We start from the raw sequence: 26,973 nt of genomic DNA on the forward strand, positions 1-26,973 counted from the left end.
TACCCATTAACACACATCCGCTTGACACCCGCAATCACCGCCATCTCCTGCCCCGGCATTCGCCTGCTGCCCGCGGCGGCTGTTTGTCTGCCGCTTTTGGACTGTCGTTTGTTTTGTTAATGAGCGCCCCGCTGCACAGCATTCCCCCTTCTCCCCTTTCAAGCTAGCTCTCGAGCTGCTTGTTTATGAATAAATAATTAAAAAGTGTTTGTTCCTCTGGTTAAACTAAGCAGCCGCAATGCATTCCCCCCGCCGACTTAAGTAAATTTGCCAATTGCTTTGAAACCATACGAAATAAAATTAAATGAAACGAAATGAAATACTTTTCGCCAGCCGCCGACATATTTGATAATTAATTTTGAAATATGCTTTTTCGGCTGTTGTCATTCGCTGTTGTTATTGTTTTTCGTTTAGATGAAGAGGCAGTGGAAGGTGCAGGCGGGGTCAGAGAACATGCTCTAAACCGCAAAACACATTTGTGTGGTTGCCTGCTAAATGCTGTCCCAGCGCGTTTGCGGCATTCACCATTTTTGGCTTGCCAAGTGCAAGTTACGTTTCCGTTTCCGTTTTGGGTGTGTTGACACCTGCCCTGGGCTCCGGGTCCTGCCGACCACGCCTCTGCTCCACAAAAACCGCAACAATCGCATTGGCAGCCAAATGGTCCCAACATTTCGGCAACCATTTTGGAACACAATGGAACAATAGCAACCTGGCACCCTGTGAAGAGTGAGACATAACAGCTATGAGATTATGCTCCATGGAACTCGAGATGTGTGGAAATAAATTACTAAGCATTATTGCACTCGGGAGCATGGCACAATGGAACATTAAGAGCTTGAAATTATAGTATCCATTAACTATGGAACGATGGAACTGCGGACTATGCAGCTATGCGATGTTATGAACTTGGGAACTGTAGAACTATCATATTGTGGGATAAGAGAATATGGGACATTAGCTTGGCAGTACGCTGCAGTGGAACTATGAGATTATGGAACACAGAACTATGAGTATTTATGTAGAAATCAAGGGGAATGTGGGAGGGGAACGAGAAAGAACAATGGGGTTTATATATTTGAGAATCATTAGACTTTGGGTTTAACAGGTAAGGGAACATTAAACAGTGCTTTTTAAATCTTTCAGACATGCGAGCAGCTATGCAGCTATGAAATAAATACAAATTGAAAAAATAATACAAATTGACATTTTCAACTATTGTGACAGGCCATAGATCTGTAGACTGTGAAGTTGCAGGCTATGGAATATGTTATATGGTAGACTTTGACTCAAGAAATGTAAGATAGTCGGACCTCAGTCAAATAGAATGCAATGAAAACGTAAGCCAACTAAATGGAATAAATTATGGAAGTCTGCTTGTCTTACGAATATAAGAATGCTACAAATATTAAGTCCACGGCTAATAGGATTTAATTTGGCTGCGAAAATAACAAATTTGTGGGCACAGCGCAAAAGTTGGATTCTCAACGTGAAATTCTCATTAATTATTCCAATTTCCGCCAGCTTATTCATTTATGATGAGCAAGCACTGTGTGTGTCTGTGTATTTATTGGGAATATTCATTGCCAAAGCTGAAATCGAATGCCAGCTAATTCGTCTGCGAAAATCTGCACAAAAGCGAAAATCATGAATTCGGGCTACATCCACTAAGTAGTTATGCATTTAGTTGGGCCCTTATGTGGCGGCACTTTCCACGCTTTTGTGTGCGGCATTTGGGCATTCTATACTCTAGCTACTGCCAGGAAGGGTGTTATAGAATTCTCACGAAATGTGTAGTACACAAAGGGAAGTCATATTCGAGTCGTAAAGGCATATTATATAAATAGATAGAAAATTATTGTTGTCTGCATAGCTATTACAAGAGCTGTTAGTGTTTCAATAAGTAGACTTTGCTATCTGTCTCTCAAGCCTTTAACCGGTTGCGAATTACAAGCATCAAATTAGTGAAGGAACTTTCTGGTCTAATAACCAGCAGATTTTGCTATCGGACATACGATAGGTTGTTGTATTAAAACTTTTCTGTTCTTCAATATATCGATAGATATATATACTTTTCCCGTAACATATCGGTCTACCATATGTCTTCTAAGGGAACAAACTAAGCTTTTGCCTAGACGTACTTCTGGCACATATCGTTTAAAGGATAACCAATCTTCGGCGTGCCTAAGTTCATTGATGTTTTTTTGGTCGCCTGGCCGTTTGGGTTTTTGTGACCTTTTGAAAGCCGCTTAGCTGTCGGAGCATAAATTTTGTAAGCAGACCCGCAGCTCGGAGTTGCGAAATCTGAAAAAATATCAAAAAACTTTCATTTGAAATGTGAGGGTGTGCGTGTGTGCGTGTGTCCGTGTGCGTGTACATAGTTCTAGTCTGTTAAGCCCCTTTGACATGCATCCCCCTGCCAACGTTTGCCAGCTTGGCTTGCATTTCATTTTGCATAAATTTACGAGTGAGCTAAAATACGAGCACTTGGCCAACATTTTTGCCATATAGCCATATTTATTTTAACACTTCAATGTGTGTGTGGGTGTGTGTGTGTGTGTGTTGTGTCTGTGTGTGTGTGTGCCAATTGACACTCAACGCGGCTAGCAAACGTGGTCAGTGCCGAGGCAGTTGTTGAAACTCGTTGAAAGATTTGAGCACTTTCAAATGAATAATTTTCACTCTTGTCCATTCAACATTTTTGGACAAACTTTTAAGTTTTATAGCGCATTGGTGCGGTTAGCGGGGGGAAGGGGCTGTCGAGGGCGCGTTGAAGTGCCGTTAAGACCTTAAACAGGGTAAACATTAGGGTAATAAGCTATGATGTTGAATCTCTGGCTTGACTTACGGGCAGCTTAATGAGGATTCTTAGGCCATGACTGTGTGATTGGCTTGTGCGCTCGAGGAGACAGTGTGATGCTGGGCACTGCCCAATTCTATAATATATATATTACATAAGTTTGTATATATGAAAGAACTAAAGGATAATTCGTGCCAAGGTCTGGCTTAATATACATTTATTATGAACATTTAAATGAATATGTAAGCGTGGAAAAGTTTATTTAAGAGAAATTGAGAGAGATATAGGGAAAGAGACAGAGAGAGAGAGAGAGAGAGAGAGAGAGAGAGAGAGAGAGAGAGAGAGAGAGTACAGTAGTGAGACCATGAGCAGAGACAAAGTTCATTAGATTGTCCACTCAACTTGTTAATACAACATTTAAATATACAATAAAAGCGATTACATGAATTCATGAGAATCACATAGAACGGCGCTTTTAAAAATAAGTTTAATTCTATTTAGGAAAATTGTTAATAAAATACACCAGCACTTGAAAGAAAATTAACTTAACAAAAACTGAGTGGCCTTGTGCCTATTAAAATGCTGGCCACATTATCCCGAAGCATTGGACTCATTGTGCGCTGCTTCTCTAGGCTAACCGGCTGTGCATGGGCCTGTGAGAGCTGATAGAGATCCGCATAGTATTCCATGCCAGCAATGCCCACTGCATTGAAGCTGGCCGACACTTCGGTGCAGTCAATAATGGACGTCTTCAGGGGTGTGACCAGCAGCGTGGAGTAGTAGGGCACCTTCTTGCCCTCGAGAAGCTCCCTGATGAGCAGCACAGCAGTGCGCGAGCCTGCCAACAGATTCCAACGGGACCAGCTGAAGTTGTGGGACAGTGCCAGGGTCGAAATGCAGGCATATGTGTGCATTTCCATTACGTAGTTCTTCTCGCAAGATCCCTCCGTGTAGCAGAAGGCATCCTCATCTGGAAAAATGTCCACGGCTGAGAGAATAAGCGTCGCCTTTAGCTCGGCCAGGGACAGCGTCTTGCCAAGCATTTCCGTGATGCCCTGCGTGCTACCGCCCTGAAAATTGTGCACAGTGTAGCCCGCCTCGGTGATAGTCATCTCCAGGCTGATCAGCGAGGCGGTGAAGCTGAAGAGTATGGTTCCTGGACTGCAATGGGAAACCAACTAAATGAACTGAACCAGAATGTGCATAGTGCATGAGATACTTTTTCATATCTGGCCGCAGATCCCAGGTTTGATAGGGCATATTGCTGTACTTGTTCAGGGCGAAGCCAAAGATACCTTTGAATGATATAGAAAACGATAAAGACGAATCGGTTAATGAGCTCAAGAAGTTACATTTGTGAACTATATAAATATTACTAGCGGGTTTAACCCGGATGCCAATTCGATCTAGAGCACAAACCACGAAAGAGCCAAACCTTATGAAAATCGGATGAGATTTGACCGAGTTATTGGGGTGGAATATTTTGACCTATGTATAGGATATTTTCACTTGTACAAGATGTAATTGTTAGCAATTAGTGCTAATGAAATAACAATCTAACCAAGTCGGCCCGTCCGAAACTGTATGGATAACTTGTCCTCGTTGAACTTAGTGTCGTGGACATCGCGTGTGCTCCACTTGCCCTGTGTAATGGCGGCCGTGCTGCTCAGCTTTTGCCTGCGACTAGTGAGGGTGTGTAGTGAGAGTGTCAGGGAGTGAGAGAGAGGGTGGGATAGAGAGAGGAAGAGAGAGAGGGATAGAAAAAGATTAAGAGGGAGAAGCAGGGAGATCGAGAGAAGGAGGGAAAGTGGGTTAGAATATGTGAGTTAAGAAGGGAAAGAGAGTTAAGAGGAAGAGAAGAGAAGACGGAAAGAGAGAGTGAGCAATGTTGGAGGGTGAGATGGCTTAGAGATTAAGAGATCAGATTAACCCACGCTTCGCTATCGCAGTTGTCGCTGTTGCTGTTTCTGCTCAGCAATTGGGGAAGGGTGCCGCCTGCTGAGGATTCGCCGACGTCACCGCCGATGCCGCCCTCGAGAAGCTCCAGGAGGCTATCATCGTCGTCGTCATCATCGTCGCTGCTCTCTTGGCTGCCCGCTGATTTTGGTGTCGTCGCTGGCTCTGGCTGGGCGGGCAGTTGGTTGTCGCGAATGAAAGAGATGCCCGTGTAGTAGGCAAAGGCAGCAGCCGCTGCGGCTGGCTGCAGCACCTCGACCAGCTCCTGGCTGAGTGGACGCAGCTCATCGGGCAGCTGCTGGTTGACATCCTGCTCTGAGCCGTTGGGCGTTAGCTGCTCGGAGATTTGCTGCAGCATCTCCTCCTGCTGCTCGCGCGGCAGCTGCATGCGCCACAGCCGATCCATATCCTCGATCAGCTGCGAGAAGAGATAGCAGCTGCTGGGCATCACCGGAGGCGGTCGCGCTTGGCTGCGGAATTTGAGCAGCTTGTCAAAGCATAGCGGCGGAAAGAGCTCCGCCGGCTCCCCGGCATCCAAGAACTCAGCGCCAATGCCCAGGCTGGCCGCTGGTCGTGCACCGTCCGCCTCAGTTGGCGTTGCCTGGCCTGCCACTTGACCCAGTCGCACGTGCGTCTGGCGTGCCAGGAACATGACCTGTCGCTGCGGCTGGCCGCTGCTCGATGGCGGCGTCTGCTGCTCAAGGCGCACGCAAAAGCCTTGCGGCAGGCGTGGCACCACGAAATCCTTAACCAGCCCATATAAATCTACATTGCTGGGTATTGCGCGCAGGTCAAAGTCGCCAATCTCGCGCAGCGTCTGCGTTTGCAGTGCGGCCAGGTCGGATTTCTGGGAGCGCATCTTGGCTGGACCGCGTGGCGAACTCTTTAGCGGACTGGGCTGTGCATTTGTCGAGAGCGGTGTTGCCTCTGTGGGCGTGGCTGTGGTAGCCGCTGCCGTTGCCGACGCAGCTGGATCCGGCTTAACGCCATCAACCAGTTGCGACTCAAGCGTCTCGATGTCTGTCTCCCAGCGACAGGCGATCGGTGGCTCGAACCATATCACCGAATCGGGCAACCTGTGAGGGTAGTATAGTGAGAGTATAGGTTATTCAATGTAAGTAGTTTTAACCTGGATAGGAGAAATAGTGCTCGACTAGACGTTATTCTGTAAATCAGAATAATCAGTCAAACGATTCGTTTGGCTTTATAATTCCCAACTGGTTATAGCTCCCAGCTTGCGTCGGCTTGAGGCTTAGATTGCTTCGCCTAATGCCACAAAATATTGTTAAGAACTTACTGTAGTGTGACCAGCGCGAGCTTGTCCAGCGCCGCCTCGATCATGCGCATCTCAGCCTCAATCTCTTCGGGTAGGCGACGTACGCCGGGCAGCACCGGCGGCGGTGGCTTATAGGTCTGATAGTACTCCTTGTGCACCAGACTGTTGGCAACTGTGACTGCAATCGGAAGCTGCATTAGGGAACGACTAGTTGGACGGGCTACGTACTGGTGCGTATAAAGGAGCGCGCATTGAGCTGTTTATCCTGCTGCGGCGTCTCCAGGAAATCGATGCAATAGACGCCGCCAATGATGCGATACTTGCGCAGGTTGACATCTGTCTCGAGCATGCCGTACGCCTCCGGCCCGATGGCACGACGACGCGCCTTATTCAGCTCATCCTCGTACTGGGCATAGAGCTTGTCCACATCGTAGCTGCGCTCACGCGGCTGCTGTGAGCTGGCCGAGTGCTGTTCCTGCGTCAGCTGCTCCAGCTCGGACAGTGGAATCTCGCGGGCACACTCGTCCAGCATCGACTGCAGAATCTCTTTGCGTTTGCGCCATTCGCGTTTTGTTTGCCGTAAAATGGCTGGGAATTAAATTGATCAAGATATCGTGAAAAGCAGATAGTTTCTATATAATACAAGAAATTGATTTGTGACGGATCAATAATATGGAAGATAGCTGTTCCGGTCGAATCCGGCAAATGTACTTTCATGAGAGACAGACGGTCATGGACTAATCGACTGGGATTTCAATTTGAAAGCTCTCCTTTTTTATATACTTAGTTCCCTGTATTGGAGCACTTACTGGCATTTTGGGAACGTGCATGCCTCAGCTGAAAGCTGCTGCAGTAGTCGCTGAAGTGATCGTAGTTAAGCCAAAGACCGCGCAGCGCTGAGCTCTGCAGGCGCACGGTGGGTGGCAGCGAGATGTTCATCTCGATGGTGGGGAAATCGATCTCATTGTGGGCCGATTGTTCTCCAATGCGAGCCTTGGGATTGACAGCGCTTTGGAAGAGAGAGAAAAGAGAGAGAGGAGGAGAGCAATTGTACAATTAGCGTTAAGGGAAGGGAAATGCAAGAAAAGAAAAACAAAAGATTATGGAAATTAAAGAACCAAAAAGGGTAGGGTAAAAGAGAGCGAGAGGAATAGAGAAAGTGTGCGGAAGGAAAAGAAAATTCAGTTAGAGAGAAAGCAAGAAATATTAGGAAAGAACAAATACGAATGGGAAAAGACAGAGAAAGTGTAATAAGAGAGGTTGCAAAAAATGAATATGTTAAAAGAGAAATGAGATGAGTAAATAGAAGAACGAGATTTCAATTGCATTTGAGGCCTCACATCTGGGCATCCTTGGAGAAAGTCCAAACGAAGCTCTGGAAGACATCGGAATTGTAGATGTGCTTCGAGACGCCGGGTCGATCGATTCTGCAATGGGAAGGGATCAGAGCTAAATGCTTCCTCGATTATCTAGGAGCTACTCACTCCATGTCGCGCTCAATGTGTGACATTGTCTTGTAGGTAAACTCGTCCAGATGCTGTTTGAGGAACACACGCATCTCTGTCTTCAGCTTCACCAGATCGGCGGCAACATGAGCCGACCGGGATTTGGTGTAAGCCAGCGACTCGTCCAGTTCGTTGAGAATCTGTTGAATAGTTGTTTTGTCCAAATGCTTAGCCCTGGTCAAAGTTCACGCAGCTTACCCCCAGCACCTCCTTGAGCCGCTGTGCATAGACATCGCCGAGATTACCCTGTTGCTGCCGCAGCGAGACGCGTGTCAGATCCGGCACATGGGCATCCTGGGTGAGAAGTGTGCGCTCATCGGTGCGCAGCAGCCAATTGCGTGCCTCCAGCTGACGTTGCGCAATATCCGCATGCCACTGATGGATGTACTTGCGCAGATCACTCGGACTGGCCGCATTGGGTAGCCCATTGCAGCGCATGAACTTCTCCCACTCGCACTGCTGCCGCTCGCCCGCCTTGATGGCCTCGATGGTGGTGTGCACGGCATCAAAGAACCGCATGCTATCCCTCAGCTGGTCGCGCCGCAAACGATTCTCGGCGACCTCCTGCTGCTGGCGATGCTTAGCCTGCTCCATTTCTAGCTTCTTGCGCTGACGCGCCTCTTCCAATTTTTTAAGTCTTAATAGTAAGAGGGAAGACAACGGGTTAATGGATTGGTATATAGAGGATATTATATTATATAGAGGATGTTATGATGTGATACACATAGAAGGGGACATCTACCGAATGCGTTAAGTATGCATATTCCACTTCCCTTTCGGCAGTTAAGTCGATGTCCGTCTGTCTCTTGGTCTTAAGACTATATACCCGAAATCTCGCCTGGGCCTAGGTCAATATATTGGAGGCTCATAGATTGGACGATCCATTCTCGGAGATTTCGAGCTCAGTTTTTGCTTGGATATATTTTTGTCGTGTTTTTCAGAATATCTTGAGCTAAAGCAGACTATTTGGTTGGTTAGGAAGCAATCGGTCATAAATGATGGATTGAATCTTCGACATGCCAACGAATCTTTTTTATATATAACATATTTTCTTTGGGTCTCAACGAACTTTTCCTTCTCCATCTCGATGCGCAGCAGCTCGGCCTGTTCGGCCTCGAGGCGCGCCTTCTCCTTCTTCGAGAGCTTCTTCTTGGGTGGCTGCAATTAAATTTGATTCAATTATTAACTCTATTTAATATAATATATTTAATGTGGCTCAAGTGCACCGCCCAGCTACCATTTGATGTTATGTCAATTGCCAATTGCCGCAAACTTTCAACTGGCTGTGCAACAGCCATGTGGCAGTCAACTCGCCAGTTATTGATCCAACGTGTGGCAACTATGGCTACAACCGGTTGCTGCTGCTGTTGTTGTTGTTTCTGCTTTTGTTTTCTTTTTCTGTTTTCTGCTGTTGCTAAGCTCAGCGCCTAGCTAATCCCTTTGCCAACGCACACCTGGTCACCGCAAAGCGTCAAACTTCGTCAAAGCTTCGGCTACAGCATCAGCTTGAGCTGAGCTCCTCTGGGGGCAACGGCGACGTCCCTTAATTAAATATTCCTTTGGGGGCCACAGCTTAGCGCCCTTTAACATTTTCCGCTCATTTTCAACTTTGCCAGCTCTAACAGAGGTGCATGATGGGAAGGGGTTTAAGGGGGGGGCGTGACGCTTGTGGTTACCATAACGGAGGCGTCACTGGATTTGCTCGTCATCCCCTTGCGGCTTGAGCTGGTGCCAGGGATCAGCAGACGATAAATTGCCAGCGCTGCTTCTCACTTTGGTGTCCCCATTGGTCAAGCACAAGGTGTCAACGGCAGCTCCGTTGTAAATTATTGAGGAGCACGGAAAAGTGCTTCAGTCAGCAGGTTGTCGACTTGGATATACCCTGTAGCCGGTGCCGAGCTGCTGTTAAAAATTTTCTAGCAGAAGGAAGCTTCTCCGACCCCATAAACTATATATATTCTTGATCAGCATCTACAGACGAGTCGATATGTCACAAGCTTCATTTTATGAGGATATTTAAAAATGAGTTTGATGTTTTTCAAATTAAGAAACAACAGTTCGAATTGATATTTCCAATATACAATATTTCAAGAATTTACTTTAAATATTTGGCTTCTAGATACATATAAATTAGATTTTAATGGGGCTTGAAATAATTTGATAAAGTGCAACGTGTTACGCAATTAATTAATCTGCTTGGATGATAAATTGGGCGTCTACTTTCGAAGAGTTTCAATCAGAATAAATGTGTTGTGCTATGCACGCGATTTTCCGCTATTTTCCACGATTTTCCACGATTCAACATTCTGTGACAAAACTTTGTCTGCGCTCTGAACCCGCCCCGAACCTTGGTTTCGGCACTCTGATTCGGGCGTTGTCATAGGTCCTGCTCCGTGTTTTGCTATTTTACGCCTAATTTCATTTTTTTTTTTTGTTGCCAGCTTTCTGGCTGACATTCGCTCGCCCCTTGCCCTACCGCCCACATGGTTATCGTTTCAGATAGCATAAACTTTGCCAGCAGCAGCAGGCTAGGGCCGAGAGGAGCTTAAAGGCAGCGGCGGCCTGGTGGCAACGATGGCTAATTACCTGGCAATTTAAATAGCAGGTCAGTGCCTCTACCGCTCCGTTGCCAGCTCACATTTCACATTTCTCGGCTAATTGCCGCGTGCGGAGGCAACCTCCGCGGCTTATCAATTTAATGTGCAGCCTTTTGGGGTAGCTGCCACAGCAACCGATTGCAGCAGCGACAAAGTCAACTGCCAGCTGCCAGCATCATATCTGTGGCAATTTCTTATGTCCCAGCAGAGGGTATTATATTTTTGTCGCAAAAGTATTTATACACTCGTGATACAGTATCAACAAGCGAGTCGCGTTTGTCTGTCTCCCAGTTTGGGAGTTGGTTTGTCCTAGTGCTCGATCTACCGGCTGGAACCATTATATTTCATTCAAGTTTCCAAGTTATTTTGACTAAGCTGGGTACTTTCATGTGTAGCTATGTCATATATCTATCTATCTCTAGTTAAAATCGTTTGAGAAATATTCTGACGTATGGCAAACTTATATGTTGCACACGCCCATCTGACCAAGCTCAGCAATTGCGAGGGCATTTACACTTCGGCGTGCCACAGTTTCGTGCCGTTTCTTTCCTGTATTTTCCTTTGAAGGTTTCACAGAAAAAGCAGCTTAACAGCTGTGACAGACTTTTGCCAACATGCGAAGGTTGCACTGCAGAGTGGAGATTAATTAGCGCTATTATTAACAATTATTATTATTAACAGCAGTTTTATGCGAAGAGCAGAAATGCCTTCATATAAAAGCTTACAGTCCATTTAATTATAGCTTGGCACAGAAAAAGGTATCGGCCTTAACAGTTGGCTAGCTTAATAAAGAAAATAAAGCTGTGAATTTTTGAGAATTGTTTAACAAGAACAATTTTTACGGATATTCCTTTGCCAAACCTCAAAACATGGCGCATAACAGTGTGGCCTTTTACACATGTAATATTTAACAGAGCACTGTTAACTCTCAACAGATGCTCGTTAGCTTATGATAATAGTTTGCAGTTCAATGCGGATTATTAAGGCCTAGAAACATTTTAGCTTCTCTAAGAACAACGCTCTTTTGTTAACGTTTGCGTTAAACATTTAACAGCTAAGCGCAGGCGCTGCGCTGCTACGGCTGAATAACATGTGCTACTTATGTAAGCAATAACATCAACAGTTACTGTTAAAAAAAGGATAAATTAAAGTATGAATAACAATGAAACATTTCGTTTCCAATTTTGGATGCATTTCACACCCTAACATATGTATGTTAAGTTTAACAGTTGTTAGTGAGTGAGTGCTCATATAAAACATTCGTTAGTAATGTTAACAAAATAAGCTGTCTGCACATATGTTAACATATTCATATGTTAAAAAGAGTTTAAACATAACGAAGTAAAATTGATGGTAGGAATATAGGTAAAAGTTTAATGTTCAGTTTATGTTCTTTTAAAAACAGCAACATTACCATTTGTAGCATAATTTTACTGCGTTCAGTGTTGGGCAACGGGAAATAAGTGCATAAAAGGGATAGCAACATTTATTTTCCATTACAATAAAATGTTGTAAAATGTGAAGTAGCCGAAATCATGCAACATGCTCAAAAGTTTGCATAGTTGAAAATAATTGCAACGCAAATTTGATTTATTGCGAGCAGCTGCTGTTGTTGTTGCAATTGTTGTTGTTCTTGCTGTTACAGATGCCATTGTAGTTCTTGTTTTTGTTGGTCATGGCTTGCCCTGGCTCTGTGCTTCAAAAAATATGGCTGCCGCGGGCCATGAAGCTGCGGCCAGCGGATAATCCGCGCTGTAAGCTGTGACAAAGCTGCGCCAGCTGCCAACTCGCCCAGTTTACATACACATACACATATGTATATACGTACACATATGACAATCCTGCATATAAGATATATAAATATATATATAATATGTGCATAAAAAAATCTTGTTGGCATGCCAATAAATGATAAAGCCGCATGCGTAATTAGCTTCGTTTTGGGCACGCACTTGAGTTTTGCTTTTTCTTCTCGCTGCTATTTATTTCAATTCATTTTGTGATACCCTGAACACATTATCAACGGGGATATGCTGCTTGTGTGCAAGTGCATGTGGCAGGCGAAAGGAGGCAAATATTTGAGTTAGAGACGTCCGATTTTTAATTTAGGGTAACACGAAAAAATATGGGTCTTACTGAAAATCAAAGATAATTCGCAAAGTTTTCCCGCAATCGATAAATATCGATTTTGGCAACATGCTTAATAAGCATATCGCAGGCCCTTATATACAAATCTAAAAAAACCGTAGATACCTTAAAAGTTGTTAGAATAAAGTAAGTTGTCGTGAGCTTTGATACTTACACACATTAGTGTACAGTATGCAAATCCTTAAAATTTCAAAAATAATAAATCGGACAATAAATACAGAAGTTTATCAAGAATGCATTTCCTATAATGAATGCATTTCTAGCCGCAGCGTAAGTTGCGTGTGTGTGTGTGTGTGTGTGTGATGCTTCGTGTATGCATGTAAAACAATTGTGATGGTAGATTTATGGTATTTTTTAGTCGAGCTATCCCGACTGGAGCACTCTCCTTTTGTGCGTGTGTGTGTGTGTGGGTGTATGTATTGCTGTTGCTGCCACAAAGACGCAAGCTGCTGAAGCGTTTGCTTGACTAGTGGCTGCGGCGACGACGGTGACGGCGGCAGCGGCAGCGGGAGCGGCAGCGTCGTTGCTGCACAATAAAAATTTATCATACGCACCGTTGACGTTGACAGATCGTTGAGCTGAAGCGTTGGCGACAGACGACAACCGACAGGCGACACGCAAACAAACGACAAGCGACAAAGGACAAACGACAAACGACAAAGGACAAAGGACAAGCGCAACAGCAGTTACAGTCATGGATACATCTGCTCCGCTCAGTTGCGTTCTACTGTTTTGTGATGTGATGCGATGCGATGCGATGTGTTCTGTTGTGCTGTGCTCTGATGTGATGTGATGTGGTGGCAGCTTCTCACTGAATGCGGCACGCTTCAGCGCACTTTGCAATATGACGAAAATTTTGTGAATACAATATGAATGCGCTGTGCTCTCCTGTCCCGTACTGTCCTTTGCAACAGTTGAGCTTCAGCTTCAGCTTCAGCTTCAGCTCAACTGAATTGAGCTGTGGCTCAAAAGTGGCTTAACCCAAGTTGGCGCAATTTGTGCTTGATAAAAGCCACTTTCAATTTTATTTTTCAATGCTTGCGTGTTGTGTGTTCATGCTTAGTTATTACGTTCATTTTTTTTATTGTCATTATATTTCTTTCATGTTCCTTTCAATAGTGAACAATGTGCACCTATCGCAGCGAATTAAAAGCATTCAGTCGCGAGCGCTTTGCATTCGCTTAAGCATGAGAGATTTGCTTTGCTTTGCTGAGCGCAGCATGTAAAACGTTTCGGTATCCGACACAAAACAGAATTGCAAAAGAATATGCTCACGAGAGCGTAAGAGCTTAAGAGGGAGAGAACGTGATGCATGCACTTTATTATGCGTATTAAGTTAGGAGAAGCATCCGCTTGATATTTGTATAGATATATGCACATAATAAATTGTATTTGATAAATGCCTCATAGACTTCGTAAATTAGTCCACGCACGCACTGTGAGAGTGTCGCAATTTATACTATATAAAAAAAAAGTACATTTCTTAAGATTTTCTCCACTTTCGTTGCTGTCGGGTTAAGGCTGTAGCATTGCAGTTTCCACAAGCCAATTCATTTGAAATTTCCGTGTAATTTTTTTTGATACACTCGCAGCGAGTACATAGACTCATTTACAAAGTGTGTTAGGCATAGTTAGGAATATTTTTTTCTGCCAACTATCTACTTAGTTATTGCACAAGTTTTTGATAACTCACAAAAACACAACTAAACAAATGCCTATATATTCTTGAGAGCGATATTTTGGTCTATTGATCTGCCAACTATCCAAACTGAGCCCTCAAATATCACAAGTTATTGATAGCATAATTATGCCTGAGAGCTGCGTTCTTAGCTATCACAAGCTATCGAGAACTCATCTCGTTAGCACAAAATCGATAAAAATCGATATCAAAGCCTTGTATTGGAACATATCGTTCAGCTTATAGAAGCTAAAGATACCAAATAGAGTAGGCAAACTTTTCCCAAGATATATGTCACATTTTCTTTACATTTCTTGTAGCTGGTCGCAGTGTATCAGCCCGTCGGGCAAGCCCAACTAGAATACTCTCGCTCTTGATATTCATGTGCTCTGGGTTTTTTTTTTTTTTGTCAGCTGCTTGACAAATTGCTGCTCGCATGGTTGTCCAGATGTTTCGGCTGGAGGCCGGAGGCTGATGCTGATGTGGCTGTTGCGGCTGCGGGCATGGAGAATTGCCAGCCAGTTAAGCGGGCAACTTGCCAGCGGCAGTCACACGCACACACACACACACACACACGCTGAGGCAGATTCACACAAGTGTAACGATTATTAATTACAGTCAATTTACTTTAATATGCATGCGGCTGTGGCTGTGCGTGTTTGCGTGTGTGTGCGTGTGTGCTGCCAAGTGTTGATGTTCCCCGTTTCCAGCTCTTGGCCGATTTTATAATTATGTAGTCTTCGACTGTGGGCAACCAACTGACCAAAGGAACAAGACCGAACCGAACGCCTCCAGGCCCAAAAGCTGAGCATGCAGAACGCATTTCTGTTTGTATACCCTGCATCAACGGAAAATGGGTGGAAAGGTGAAAGGTAGAATGCGTCTTGTACGAAGTTTAGAAGGAAGAACTCTGTGTGAAGGCTTGTATGTTTGTCAAGCATACCCGTCTAGGTTGTAAATGTGTTTTTTTTGAAAGAAAGAACTCTGCGTGTGTGTGTGTGGGAGGAAGCTAAGCTATGACTCTAAAGGCAGCTTGGCACTGTGGCTAGGGTATCCCATAGTCGGCCATTCCCGTCCAGAGCACGCTTGTACTTGCTCTTTTTTGGAAGGAAGAAAAACTCTTAATATGCTTATGGCGCAATGATGGCACTGCAAATGTTCGCACGCACACATACACACACCCGCACATACATAAACACACACACACACACACACACACACACTCATATAACGAGACACACACACACACATCTGCTCCGTCTGCCACTCAGAAATCGACTATTTCTTGCAGCCAGCTGCTGTCAGTTTCTGCTTATGGCCATTGCAACATTGACAACCCACTCACTAGCACAGCCTTCGGCTCCGTCTCCGTCTCCGCCTTGACTTGATTTCTTAATGCTTCATCCTGCCATCTACTGCCATTATATTTTTCTTGCTGATGAAACTGTCAGTTTAGTTGACAACTGCTTATATAACTGTGAACGTTGATGTAATGGAGGCGTCTTTCGGCATATCTGAATCTGATCTCAAAAATAAAAATAAATATATTGAGAGCTTTCAGTATGTAAATAGTATATGTGATATAGAGTATACGGACTTGAGTGATAGCCTTGGGGCTTAATGTGACAGTTTTATAAAGACCAGCTAATAAAGCTCTGAGTTAATCAAGCATTTATCATACATAGTCTGAGTATGAGAGTGGAAGAAACACGGGTGCTGCCCAGTATTTGTGTATATAAATGTACATGTGCACCCATCAGGGTATATCTGAATCGGATACTGCCGACTAGGTCGCTCATACTTGTTCAATCAAATGTTTGTGGGATCAGAACATGATAATACTTATATAAAAGCTTGACCTCGAACTAGTTACCTATAAACTTGATGTTGAACCTCTTTTGTTTTGTCAAACATTTAATATTGCTGTTTGTTTGTGTTCTTTTCCAGCTGCTGCATATGCCGGATATCATATTCATATCGCCAAAACAAAGGAGAGGAAATTAAAGGAATACGTTGAAAGCAACAGCAATGATAAAAACAAATAAAATAATAATAAGGTGCAGGGTCAACAAAGTTGCGAATATTTAATAATTTTTTAGACAAATACTCAAAAGAATAAGCAACAACAATAACATATAATAATAATAATAATATTAATAATATTATAAAAACAAACACCAAAACCAAAACAAACCAAGGCCAGCCACAATTTAGCTAGAGACATATGAAAAAAATACAAATTAAATTAATAATTAACAATAACGAATACTTAACAAGCAAATATACAACAAATTACAGCAAGGCAATAATAATTGATAACTCAAAAACAAAAAACAAACAAACAAACAAACAAATAAAGGATAATTACAATTAACTAAATTGTTTAAGCGCAACTTATGTTTTATTAGAAGACGAACAGCAACCACACAAGAACACTTAACAATAATTAGCATTAAATGGTTAACAACATGAAAATTAATTAATGAATAGTTAAAGAAAAAAAAAAAAGAAGAAATTGAAATAGTTAATTACACAATATGAAAAACTTATTTCAATTGAATTAAAACCAATTTACGCCATTGTGATTCTTAATTTTAGACATTATGCAAAACAAAACAAAACCAAACTAAATAAGGCCCAAAAAAAAACCACAGTCAAATTGCAATTCTTAACGTAAAACCAAAAAAAAAAAAACACAAGAATGCATCTTAACAAAAAGCTTTAAATAAAAAAGAAAAGAAAAACACAAATCGAGCCAAAAAAAAAAAAAAAAGTTAATGACCAAAAAGCCGCAAAGCTTGAAATGCTGTAAGAAAATCCGCATAAATTCAGTGAAGGCAAACAGAATAAGTTGGGAAAATTCGAAGAAAAACAGCAGCAAGAAGAAGCAGCAGCACACACAAGCCAAGCACGCAGAACATAGAACGCAACGCCAGCCGCCCACAACAACAACAACAACAGCAACAACAACAAGCAACAAATTGTAACGATTGAATTAGCCCGGCCAGAACAACAAGAAGAACAGTTAAACCACAATAAACTCGGAGTTGAATTCCATCCAAGATATCAAATTTTAAGGGCTATGCGATTATGAGCGCGTCCTGAAAGTATGCAACAGAAATTTTGATGCTGCTGCCAGCAACCGCAGCAACCGCAGCAACAAAACGGCTTAGCTTTGGCCTGCTCTCCCCTTGAACTTCGCGTCGCTAAAAAACACTGCAACTGCAAGAAATTACTATAAAACACTATCAGAAAGAAAAACTATAACGATAACAACGTTAATCTATGCAATTATCGTCGCGTTCAACTACATCAGGTTTCTAAGCAAGTGGCGCGTTTTGGATAAGCTGCCACTGCCACAGCCAAGCCGCCAAGATGACCATGTGGCAGAGTGGCGGCATGGGAGGCCATGGCTCCCAGAACAATCCATGGATGAAACTGATGGGAATCGTGCACAAGGAGCGCCGACACACGGACAATGTTCAAAGCCAGAGTGGTTCCAACGAGCGGAATTTGAATCAGTAAGTTTTTAACATATATCGATTTGTTGTCGAATGCTTTAAAAAATAACATTCATTTAACATTCATGCACCACATTTGAGCGTTCGAACCATGAACTTGTTCTATCTTTAACCATTTTATGAGGGTACTCGCCCAACAAGAGCGAGAGCGGGATGAAGACAGTAAGAAAGGGAGAGAACGAAAAATAGAGATCGATTTGAAAAGAGGCAGAGATAGATTTGGAAAGAGAGGTGGAGACTAGAGTGGAGTTTGAGGTAGAGTTAGAGGTTAGACCTCTACCTCTAGTAGATGTAGATGTAGAGGCAGAGGTGGAGATGAAGATAGAGACATAGACAAATAGATAAAGATACGGATAGAGATGAGAGAGAGAGAGAAAGAAATAGAGATAATGAAAAAAAGCGGGACGAACAGCGAAGATTAAGGAGAATAAATTTTGAAATAGAAGAAAAAATATCAAAGAGCTTTCTCTCTCTTCGCTCCCTCTATTTCTCCTTTTCCCTATCACTCTAGCAGGCTCCTTCTTCTTGCGACATGTAAATAGCTGTGTATACAGACAAATAGTTGTCAAGCTCATTTAGAAAATGGAATTACCATTTTCAGAAAGAGGAAACGAAAATCAAAGCTCGACGTTGCATGACAAACGAATGACAAATGTTTTCTCTAGTGGCCCACGCCAAGTCTTAATTCTAAATTTACATATACTGAAATATGCTTGGCATTTGCAACTCTTTCACCCCCGCTGCCGCGCTTATAGGCAATATTTCGCATAGCTGGACGTTCGCTTAGCGATTCGGGTGGGTGGGTTGAGCGGGTGGGGGGGAATGGAGAGGGGAGCGGAAGAGGAAGGGCATATTTTTACGTGCAGGCACGCGCAACCGGGGCACTGCTTACGCCCGGAAGTATGCAACATTGTGTCTTGTGGCATGAATATGCATACGAACGTTGGCTTTGAGCGCTCCGAGTACTCGTAAAACATGCGGCAATTGCGCAATTAAATGGCCAATCTGCAGTTGCCATCCCCTTCGCCTCTCCATACCCTACCCCTCCCCCCACCCCCACGTCCACTTGGTACGCATTTGCACACGGCATGCATTGGAAATGAAATGTGATGTGGACTTGCGGCCCAAACAAGCTGCAGTGTATTGAATTTGTAACTGCGCTCGGGTGCATTCGCATGTCGCACACACAAATCAACGGAATCGTCCTGCCACCTGGTTGCACCACCGCTACAGCGCAGCACTGCACCACTGCACTATGGCACCACCCACTGCTTCTGGCAGCGGACGTCTGTCGGTGCGGCTCTTTGGGCTTTTAAAATTGGTTATAAATGCGCTGAAGCATAAATGGATTTACACACATGCAGCTTGTTGCTGCAATCCATTTCCATTTCCATGTTGCATGCAATAACAAGCTGCCATCATGCCTCGGCCACGCCCCCCAATACAACGCCCGCAAACAACGGCATGCCAAATGGCGCACTATGCAACGCTGAACGTTCGCTTATTGCGCTCAATATTTAACGTTAAGCAGAAAGACTGGCCAGCCGAATACTAAATACTCTTTCACATGATATAGCAGAACGATTTGCTCAGGCTTTTGCGGACTTGGCGGGAGTATAGCAATAGCCGGGCCTGATCTTGAGAAGCAGTTTAATATATTTTTATTATATTGCGAACTATTTTTCCTACTGTTCATACAATGTTCGTTGAGTGCTGGCGGGCATCTTAACACTTGTAAGTGCGTAAATGAGCAAGTTTTCCGCCAAATTTCCACAGTTGCGGGTGGAATTTTCAAAACCGCTGAAACGCGTTATGAAGTGCTAACATCAGGCTCTTAAGTAGGGCTATATAAATAAGTTTGAAGCAGATTGAGTAAAACATAAAACTTCTTCCAAAAACTATTTGCTTCGATATATATATAGATCTTTGGAAATAAATTGTAAGACGAAACGTAACCCACCAAATCTTTGACCTCCATTTCTACCAAAAAGGAATGCATTCTCGAAAACGTCTTAGCCAGACAATAAATCAGTCTGACTGTCAGTCAGTGAGTCAATCACTAAGTCAGTTAATCAGTCAGTCCGTCAGTCAATCAGTCAGTCAGACAGTCAGTCAATCATTTAGTCAAGCAGTCAATGTTCCTTTCCATTCGTACTTCAAGTGAAGCAATCAACAGTCAACATTGATTTTCTTATAACTGCATGAATTTGTTGAAGCGTATAAAACTGGGAGCAGTGAGTTTTGATTTCTTGTTTCATTACCAAAACTGAAACAATGATTTTGCCAATCGGATAGGTCCAGGCTCATTAACTGTAGGGTGTATAAATTTATAGACATAACAGCACTTAAAATATAAAAAAGGATAATAAATGTGGCATTTATGCACTTTTGCCATCCCATGGCATTCCATCGCACATTATAGCAACAGCAGGCACATTAACCTGATTCCAATCAAATGGAACAGGACGTTTGTGGGTTGCGGCAGCTCTCACATTGAATTCAACTAAATGCCAAGAGTCCCAGCTCAATACTTTTGGTTTCTTTTCTCTGAATTGTGCCGAAGCGTGTTGAGGCTTTGCGCTGCCCGCAAAACGTTCACGAATATCGCACAAAGGAGAATTGTAAAAGTTGACAACGTTAAGTTCAGACACAAAGAGTAAATGCAAAGCGGATTGAAGAATCAAATAAGCGTGATGTAGATTTGTCAATGTAACCGAAAATGTGTTTAAAAATAAACATTTACGGACGTTGCTCAATTAAATAAATGGGAATCGAGTGATTGCATAATTGGTTGGGCTTCCTATAAGGCAAAGCGCAAAATGTTGCTTGAATTCTTCATTTGGTCATAATTTTGTGGTGCTCCAAACGCAAACAGGCTGAGGGGGCAACAACAACAAAACAACGAATAACAATGGGCACATTTTATACATAAGCACAACGAAGGTCAGAAGAGGCTGACATAAAAGGGTTGATGCCCCGTTGCCCGTTGCCTGCCCCACAGGCCAGGATGTGCCTTCTCCATGGACCTGGGCATGGGAACGGTGCCCGCAGCCGACTTGAGCTGCTTCCGTGCAGCCTTTTTCTAGCTGCATTTGGCTGGCAGTTCCTGTCTGCAATTTTGGCTTTTTTCAATAATAATTTAGCTATTTTTTCAAGAGGGACTAATTTGGTTGGGGTTCATCACGTAGGCTGTCGGGAAGCTCTCCAGTTTCTCCTCTGACTTAGCAAATGCATCAACTGCAAATCTTTTTAAAATGCAAAATTGATATAAATAAAGCGAACCAAAAGAAAAATCAGACAAGTTTTGGATGCACAAACTAATTAACCTGGCCAGCTGCTTAGAGGACAACTACGCAAAGGGTGGCAGCTCTTTGCCTTTTTGGCATATGCAACACTTTGCTTATTAAATTCGGTTATTTTTAGCTAGTTTTTGCATTAGCTGTAGTTACCATTCGGCGGCAGCTGGCAACACTGTCGACGAGAGATATGCGAGGCGCGGCCAATTGAAATGCGCGCCTCAAAGTAGGCAACGAAATTTTGAGTGCGCGCGCGTGTGTGTGCGTGCGTGCGTGCGTATGCATTTGTTGTTATTGTGTGTAGTGTGCAACAGTTGAACATTTCGAAATTTGCATAAGTTTTGTTACATTCCTTCATTGGCCACGTGTGGCATGTTTGCAGGTAAACTTGGAATTTATAGAATTGTGCACGAAAACTTTTTCCATTTGTTTGGGCGTTGCTTTGCTTTGCTTGAGTGTGTGTTGCCTCTTTGTGTGTGTGTATAGTCGCCATCTCTCTCTCTCTCTCTCTCACTCTCTTCCACTCCCTATCACACTCTCTCCCTCTCTCTCTTTTCGGCCCTCCGTCTGTGTGTGTGTTGAGAGCTTTAAAGCCATGGGGCTGGCATGTGCATATGAATATTTTATAAGCCTCTCATGTGTAGTTGTGCGTTTGTGTGTGTGTGTGTGTGTGTGTGTGTGTGGATGTGTGCGAGTGTGAATGCCGTTATTTATGCAAAGGGTCGCCCAATGGATGTGGCAGACAGCAGTGCCAGCAACAGCAAGCAGAAGAACCCGACGTAGCTGTAATATTTAACGCCAACGCTACGAAATACTTTGCTCACAGAATGCCTAGCACACACACACAGGCACACACACACACACACACACACACACACACACAACACACAGTCAACACTCAGTCAACTATTTTGCATTGAAATTGAAATGTTCACAGCTTTTGTGCCCAATCATTAGTTGGCTGTCGGAGGGGCTAAAAGGTATGTGTATTCGTGTCTGTGTGGTGTGTGTGTGTGTGTGTGGTGTGAAAGGGCATTTACTTACACAACAACTAAACGACTCGCTGACTGACTGATTTGCTGCCACCAAAAACTCTTGGCCCATTTACCATGTTGCTGTTGTCGGGCTGCAATTGTTGCTGTTGCCTCTCTCTTCCTCTCTCTCTCTCTCTCTCTCTCTCTCTATGCGATTTTGTGTTTGTGTGTGTGTGTTGGTGTGTGTGCAACATCAGCAATCGGTGTGTCCAATGAATACTCATTCACTTGTAAAGCAGCTTTCTGCTGTTTAGTACAACAGACACAACAGCAGCTGCATTGCCGCATTCGCTGATTTTAATTTGTTTTTCTTTTTCCTTTCGCCTTTTGCAACTTCAAGCTGTGTGGCAACACATGGCTGCAGTTGCCACAGCTGCAACCTGCTTAGCCACATAATTGAATTGACTTTAATGCTTGGAGGGTGTTTGTCTTAAGAAAGCAAGATGCAGGGGCATCCAAGTGAAGCTTGCCATTTGCTGACCTATTTAGTTTTTGGAGTTGGCTGGCATTTTTATTAGTTATTTTATTACCTAAGAAATTTAAACCTAGTATATTTTATTTTATTTACCACAAAATGAACCTTAACGCTAATTGTATAACCGAAAAAATAGCCAAACCCAAACCTGAACTGAAACCTACTCCAAATAATGTTTGTGGCTGAAAAGTGTATTTCTTTTGGCACGAAATGAACTGAAACTTCGGCTTACAGATAAGAAATAAAATGGGTTCTTAAAACACACCTCCAGGCAAGGCTTTGCTTTGAGACGTGAAGCGAACCATCGAAAAGGTTCACAGCTTTTTATCTACTATATTTATGTTATTAGATAGGCACGCATAAATCAGCGATAAATCCTCGATAAATATGCGATTAATTGGCGATAGAAACAAAGGTCCGTGATGAATTCGCGATAGAGACACGATACGACAGAATTCTTCAATAGATCACCTTTACCTTCATATCCTATTCGGATTGAGTAAAATCCAGGCTTAAGATTTTCACCATTCGGTGCTCGGAACTGGGAGCCTGGAATACGGCATTGGGTAATTGTGGATACCAAACTGTTTCATTGTTGCCACACGGGGTAGGAGCTATAAAAAATGTTGCACCCATTTCGATGCCATACGAACCTATGGCATAGGTCTGCGTGGGTTCGTGGGTGGGTTTAGCTTTGTTAAATGATGTTTCGTGCTGTGGCCAGCTTTGGGCCATTTACATTCCCAGTTGCAGAGCTGTTACTAAGCATTTTTAGTTGTCTAATTGCGGGTCATTTGTTAGGCAACTGCCTGCACTGCTCTCTCCTTAACCCTCCGTCTAACTGGAGCCTACTGCCTCTCGCTTTCTCTCTCTCTCTCTCTCCCGCTCTCTCTCTCTCTGTCTGTCGCCCCGGCCGCGTGCTGTGCTTATCGGCGCTCGCGTCTGTTGCAAGTTGGCAAGTTAGCGGCTCGTTTGGGCCACATTTGTTTAGGGCCGGGCAAATCATTTTTCATTCAAAATTCGCAAGGCTTTATCTGTTGCGGGGCCGGGCGATTCATAGAAACGTGGAGTTGTCATGGCTGCCGGTGCGGGAGGGTGAAGTTCCATTGAACTTCGCTCAAGCGAAATTAATGAGCGCATAAGCGCCTCAATGGCCATAAAACGCGCGCCGAGGGGCGTCCACTGAAGTGCACCAAAGCGAACAGCCATGCGGTGCAGACTAGTGGGATCAGTGCTCGCTGCGAGGGGACGCGCCTGTCGAGGGGGTGTCGATGGATGTGCGGGTGTGTGTGTCAGCTGGTCATTTGGCATTTTAATGATGGTCATAAAAACGCAAAGTGTCAATGCGAAACGATTGAAAATGTCAACGCAACAAGAAAAATAATGCGCACGACTACAAGCTACCCTATAAAGAACTGAAATGCGGTTCTTTAAATAAATGTATACGCACATGAACATGATTTGATGCAACTGCTTCACAGATTGCCTGTTAAAAAGAGTCTTAGCTGAACCAAGCTTTGAGAATTGAGAATTGAAATGAACCTGGGCTTAAAAATGAAGAAAACCAGGTTCTTGAACCTTATTTTCAGGCGGGGCTTTGCTCCGCATCATCAAAAATATTCTCAGCTTTTTATTATGAATTAGCTTTTGGTATAGTTTTTGCTTTGTCAGTTTATAGTTCATATCTTGATTGTTTTCCGTGCAAGTAATTAAATCATAAAATATCATCAAATAGATACAGTTCCAATTTTATGAAAAGTCCATTTCTCTGGGCGGAATATGTAATCGTTCGGGCTGATTTGATCTTCTCTACTTTTTTAAACTGAAAAGAGAGCATATATTAGCCAATCTAATTTTTAATCAACTAAGTAGGGTATTATTCTAAGATTAGGCTGCATCCATATACAAGTCTTCATTTTCCATCTGTTTATGTGCGTACTTTGATAATTATTGCCCTTCTTCTTTTGATTAAATTAAAGAATCAAGTTCGAAAACTGCTGCTGCGTTTGAACCAGCGACCTCTCCTTCTGCCGCTTAGGCAAAAAGGCCACACAGACACACTTTTCTGGCTGCCTTGTAAATGTTTTGCAAACAAACTTTGACCACAGTTTGTCGCCCAATTCAGGTTCAAATTTTGCAAACTTCATTTCGGTGCACACTTTCGGCACAAGAAGAGGCTTCTTCTTTTACCAGACTAAGTTCACGAGCCGAAGCATCAAGGCGAACCAATGGCAAAACACATATGTGCATAGCCTTATGCTATATTATGTTAAGGAAACCCAAGTTTAGCATATGCCACTTGGCACAGGGTATGAGAAAACGACAACTTGGCCAACAATTTTGGCCGGCATTTCAATTGGCGCAGCCATAAAAAAGCATAAAACACAAGCAAAAAAACAAGCCAAATAACAAAGCAGCAGCAGCTGAACATTTGACTTTGATTTCGAGATGCGACTAAGGAAAATGGATGAACGCAAAAAGCGAGTGGAAAACCAAAAACAACGGGGCAAGAAAAAAAATTGGCAGCACTCAATTAACGCATTTAAGAACGACAATGAAAGGCACTAGCTGCCGACTGCCACGCCTACTGCGCCCCTCTACCCTGCCCCCCCCCCCCCTTTCTCCCGCTGCCAAGCACTATCATACATTTATTTTTTGTTGGCCCTTGTTGGGGGCGGGGCTGCACTTGGTGCTGAATGCGAATGTGGCTGTGTGTGCCGCCTACTTTTGTTTTTTGTGTGTGTGAATGGGTGTGTGAGTGGGTGTGTATGTGTGTGTGTGTGTTTATTTTGAGGCAGGACAATTGCTGCTACTACTGTTGTTGTTGTTGTTGTTGTTGTTGCTGTGGAGCATTGTGCAGCTTTTGTTTGTGGCACGCAACAGCAGCAGAAGCAAAAGCAGAAGCAGCAACAGCAGAAACTTGCACCATTGTCTGCCACACAATGCGGCACCATGTGGATGGCGAACACAACGCCCGGCAATTGAGATGAGCCCCAAGAAGGTGGATGCTTAAATGCAGCCAACAATGGTGTGGGCTTGGCAGCTGAGACCAGCCATTAAAATGCACACCGAGAAAGAGAGAGCGAAAAAGAGACAGAGGGTGTAGAGAGAAAGACAGACAGAGACATAGACAGAGAAGCCCATAATCAAGCAATCAATCAGATGCTTTGCGTCGTGATCCCAATCGAAATTGGGCAAAACAGTTGAATACAAAGATGCAACTCACAATGGGCAAATGTAACCAGAATTTTATGGCAGATTTTATCGAGTATCATCAGTCGGAAGAAACAAAAGGCATTCAAAAAAAATGCCTTTTATAAATATTAGCTATTAATTACAATTGTAATTAATATAATTAGAAAAAATCAAAATCTCATTGACTCTGTCCACATATGATTTATGTATTTAACATATTGAAATTCCTTGCAAATAATTCATGCTCCAGTTTTGCGTTATTCTCCAGACTTACCTTTAATCATTTCGAGTTTACAACAATTCGCTTAAATTTTGAATTCGTGAGTTTTTTTTTTATTCTAATGAAATTCATATCGTAAGCCCGTTTTATACCAGCAGAAATCCTCATTATACCATAATCTTCCATTTTATTTTTATTTATTGTGGAACCAACTTGCATTGGGAATACCTTCAATGTTTACAGCTCGACGTTTGTTAGTTTAATTTAAATTGAATTGGGTAAATAAATGTGTTTCGGCTTTCACTCGATGGCCAACATACGTGTGTGATGTATTTGCTGTTGCTTGGCTCTGTTTGGACAAGCTTGTGGATTGGGCGTGCCACGCCCAGCCTATTGCCGCCCACATTACAGTTTATTACCAGAAATAATTTAACGCATCGACGGCTCGGCATATTTTGCCATGATTATTGGCACTCCGAGCGGTTGTTTGTTGTTGTTTTAATTGTAATTGCTGTCGTTGTTTGCATGGCATTTATTGCCCTGAGGTTGAGCGGGGATGGAGGAGAGTGGAGGGGTTGGACAGGGGCAAGCGAGTGGATGCTGGAAAGGAGTGAGAAAATCCATGAAATTGTATTGGTTTTTAATGGTCCAGTAAGCTGCAGACACGCAGAAAATGTTAATGTTAAACGGAAATGTTTCAGTTGCGAGTGCCCGACTAGAGATACCCTGTCGTCGAGTTGCCGCCACAGACACTCTAACTTCCTTTTGTATATGCACACACACAAACACAGACGCACACTTACAATTAGCATCGCACACCAAACTATGGGAAATTTGTTTCATATATAACTCTGTTGCTTGAATGCTTGATTGATCTTTATGAAAACTTCACGGTTTGAATATGGCATACAGAAGTGTGTATGTACAAATATTCGATATTCGACCTTTGAAAATGTAATTGTTTTCAATTTTACTCTACGAGCAGCTACGTATCAAGTTTGGTGCATCCAGCCTTGATCATTCTTGAGTTATGCTTAAAAACCATGTGACAAAATCGATTTTTATCGATATTAGAGAAGTAAAAGAGAGAAAGAGCTTTGAAAATATGTGAATGCTGAGCTTGATGAAGCTGATGTAGATAGCTTGGAAAACAGAATATGTTGCCATATAAAAACTCATTTTTCGTCCATGTCTTCCCATATAACATAGCAGTGCGATCTTGACTCATATATAGGAGGCATAGCATATATAGTTAGTGGGGTTGGTCAAAATATC

General features: G+C 43.2%; 2 protein-coding genes across 5 annotated transcripts in view; one reads left to right on the top strand and one right to left on the bottom strand.

Moving 5' to 3' along the window:
* Positions 1 to 26,973, top strand: part of Sh (Potassium voltage-gated channel protein Shaker) — a 182,827-nt gene that overhangs the window by 16,383 nt on the left and 139,471 nt on the right. For 2 of the 4 annotated variants that reach the window (XM_032440609.2, XM_032440610.2), the window contains exon 1: positions 16,477 to 17,478. In XM_032440609.2, the coding sequence (XP_032296500.1) occupies positions 17,333 to 17,478 (146 nt within the window). In that variant the 5' untranslated portion in view covers positions 16,477 to 17,332. Of the gene's footprint in view, positions 1 to 15,904; positions 17,479 to 26,973 lie in introns of those variants that run through there. The other 2 variants (XM_070209046.1, XM_070209040.1) reach the window with 2 other exon arrangements.
* LOC6633602 (uncharacterized) lies at positions 3,124 to 8,833 on the bottom strand. Its single transcript, XM_070211037.1, has 12 exons — positions 8,772 to 8,833; positions 8,604 to 8,692; positions 7,733 to 8,171; positions 7,514 to 7,674; positions 7,370 to 7,456; positions 6,839 to 7,038; positions 6,258 to 6,617; positions 6,051 to 6,207; positions 4,732 to 5,829; positions 4,359 to 4,480; positions 4,017 to 4,092; positions 3,124 to 3,958 (listed from the first exon to the last, which is right to left on the bottom strand). The coding sequence occupies exons 1-12, from the start codon at positions 8,772 to 8,774 to the stop codon at positions 3,343 to 3,345; spliced, it is 3,408 nt and encodes a 1,135-aa protein (XP_070067138.1). The 5' UTR covers positions 8,775 to 8,833; the 3' UTR covers positions 3,124 to 3,342.

This window comes from Drosophila virilis, chromosome X (assembly GCF_030788295.1).
Source record: "Drosophila virilis strain 15010-1051.87 chromosome X, Dvir_AGI_RSII-ME, whole genome shotgun sequence".
Classification (NCBI taxonomy): domain Eukaryota; kingdom Metazoa; phylum Arthropoda; class Insecta; order Diptera; family Drosophilidae; genus Drosophila; species Drosophila virilis.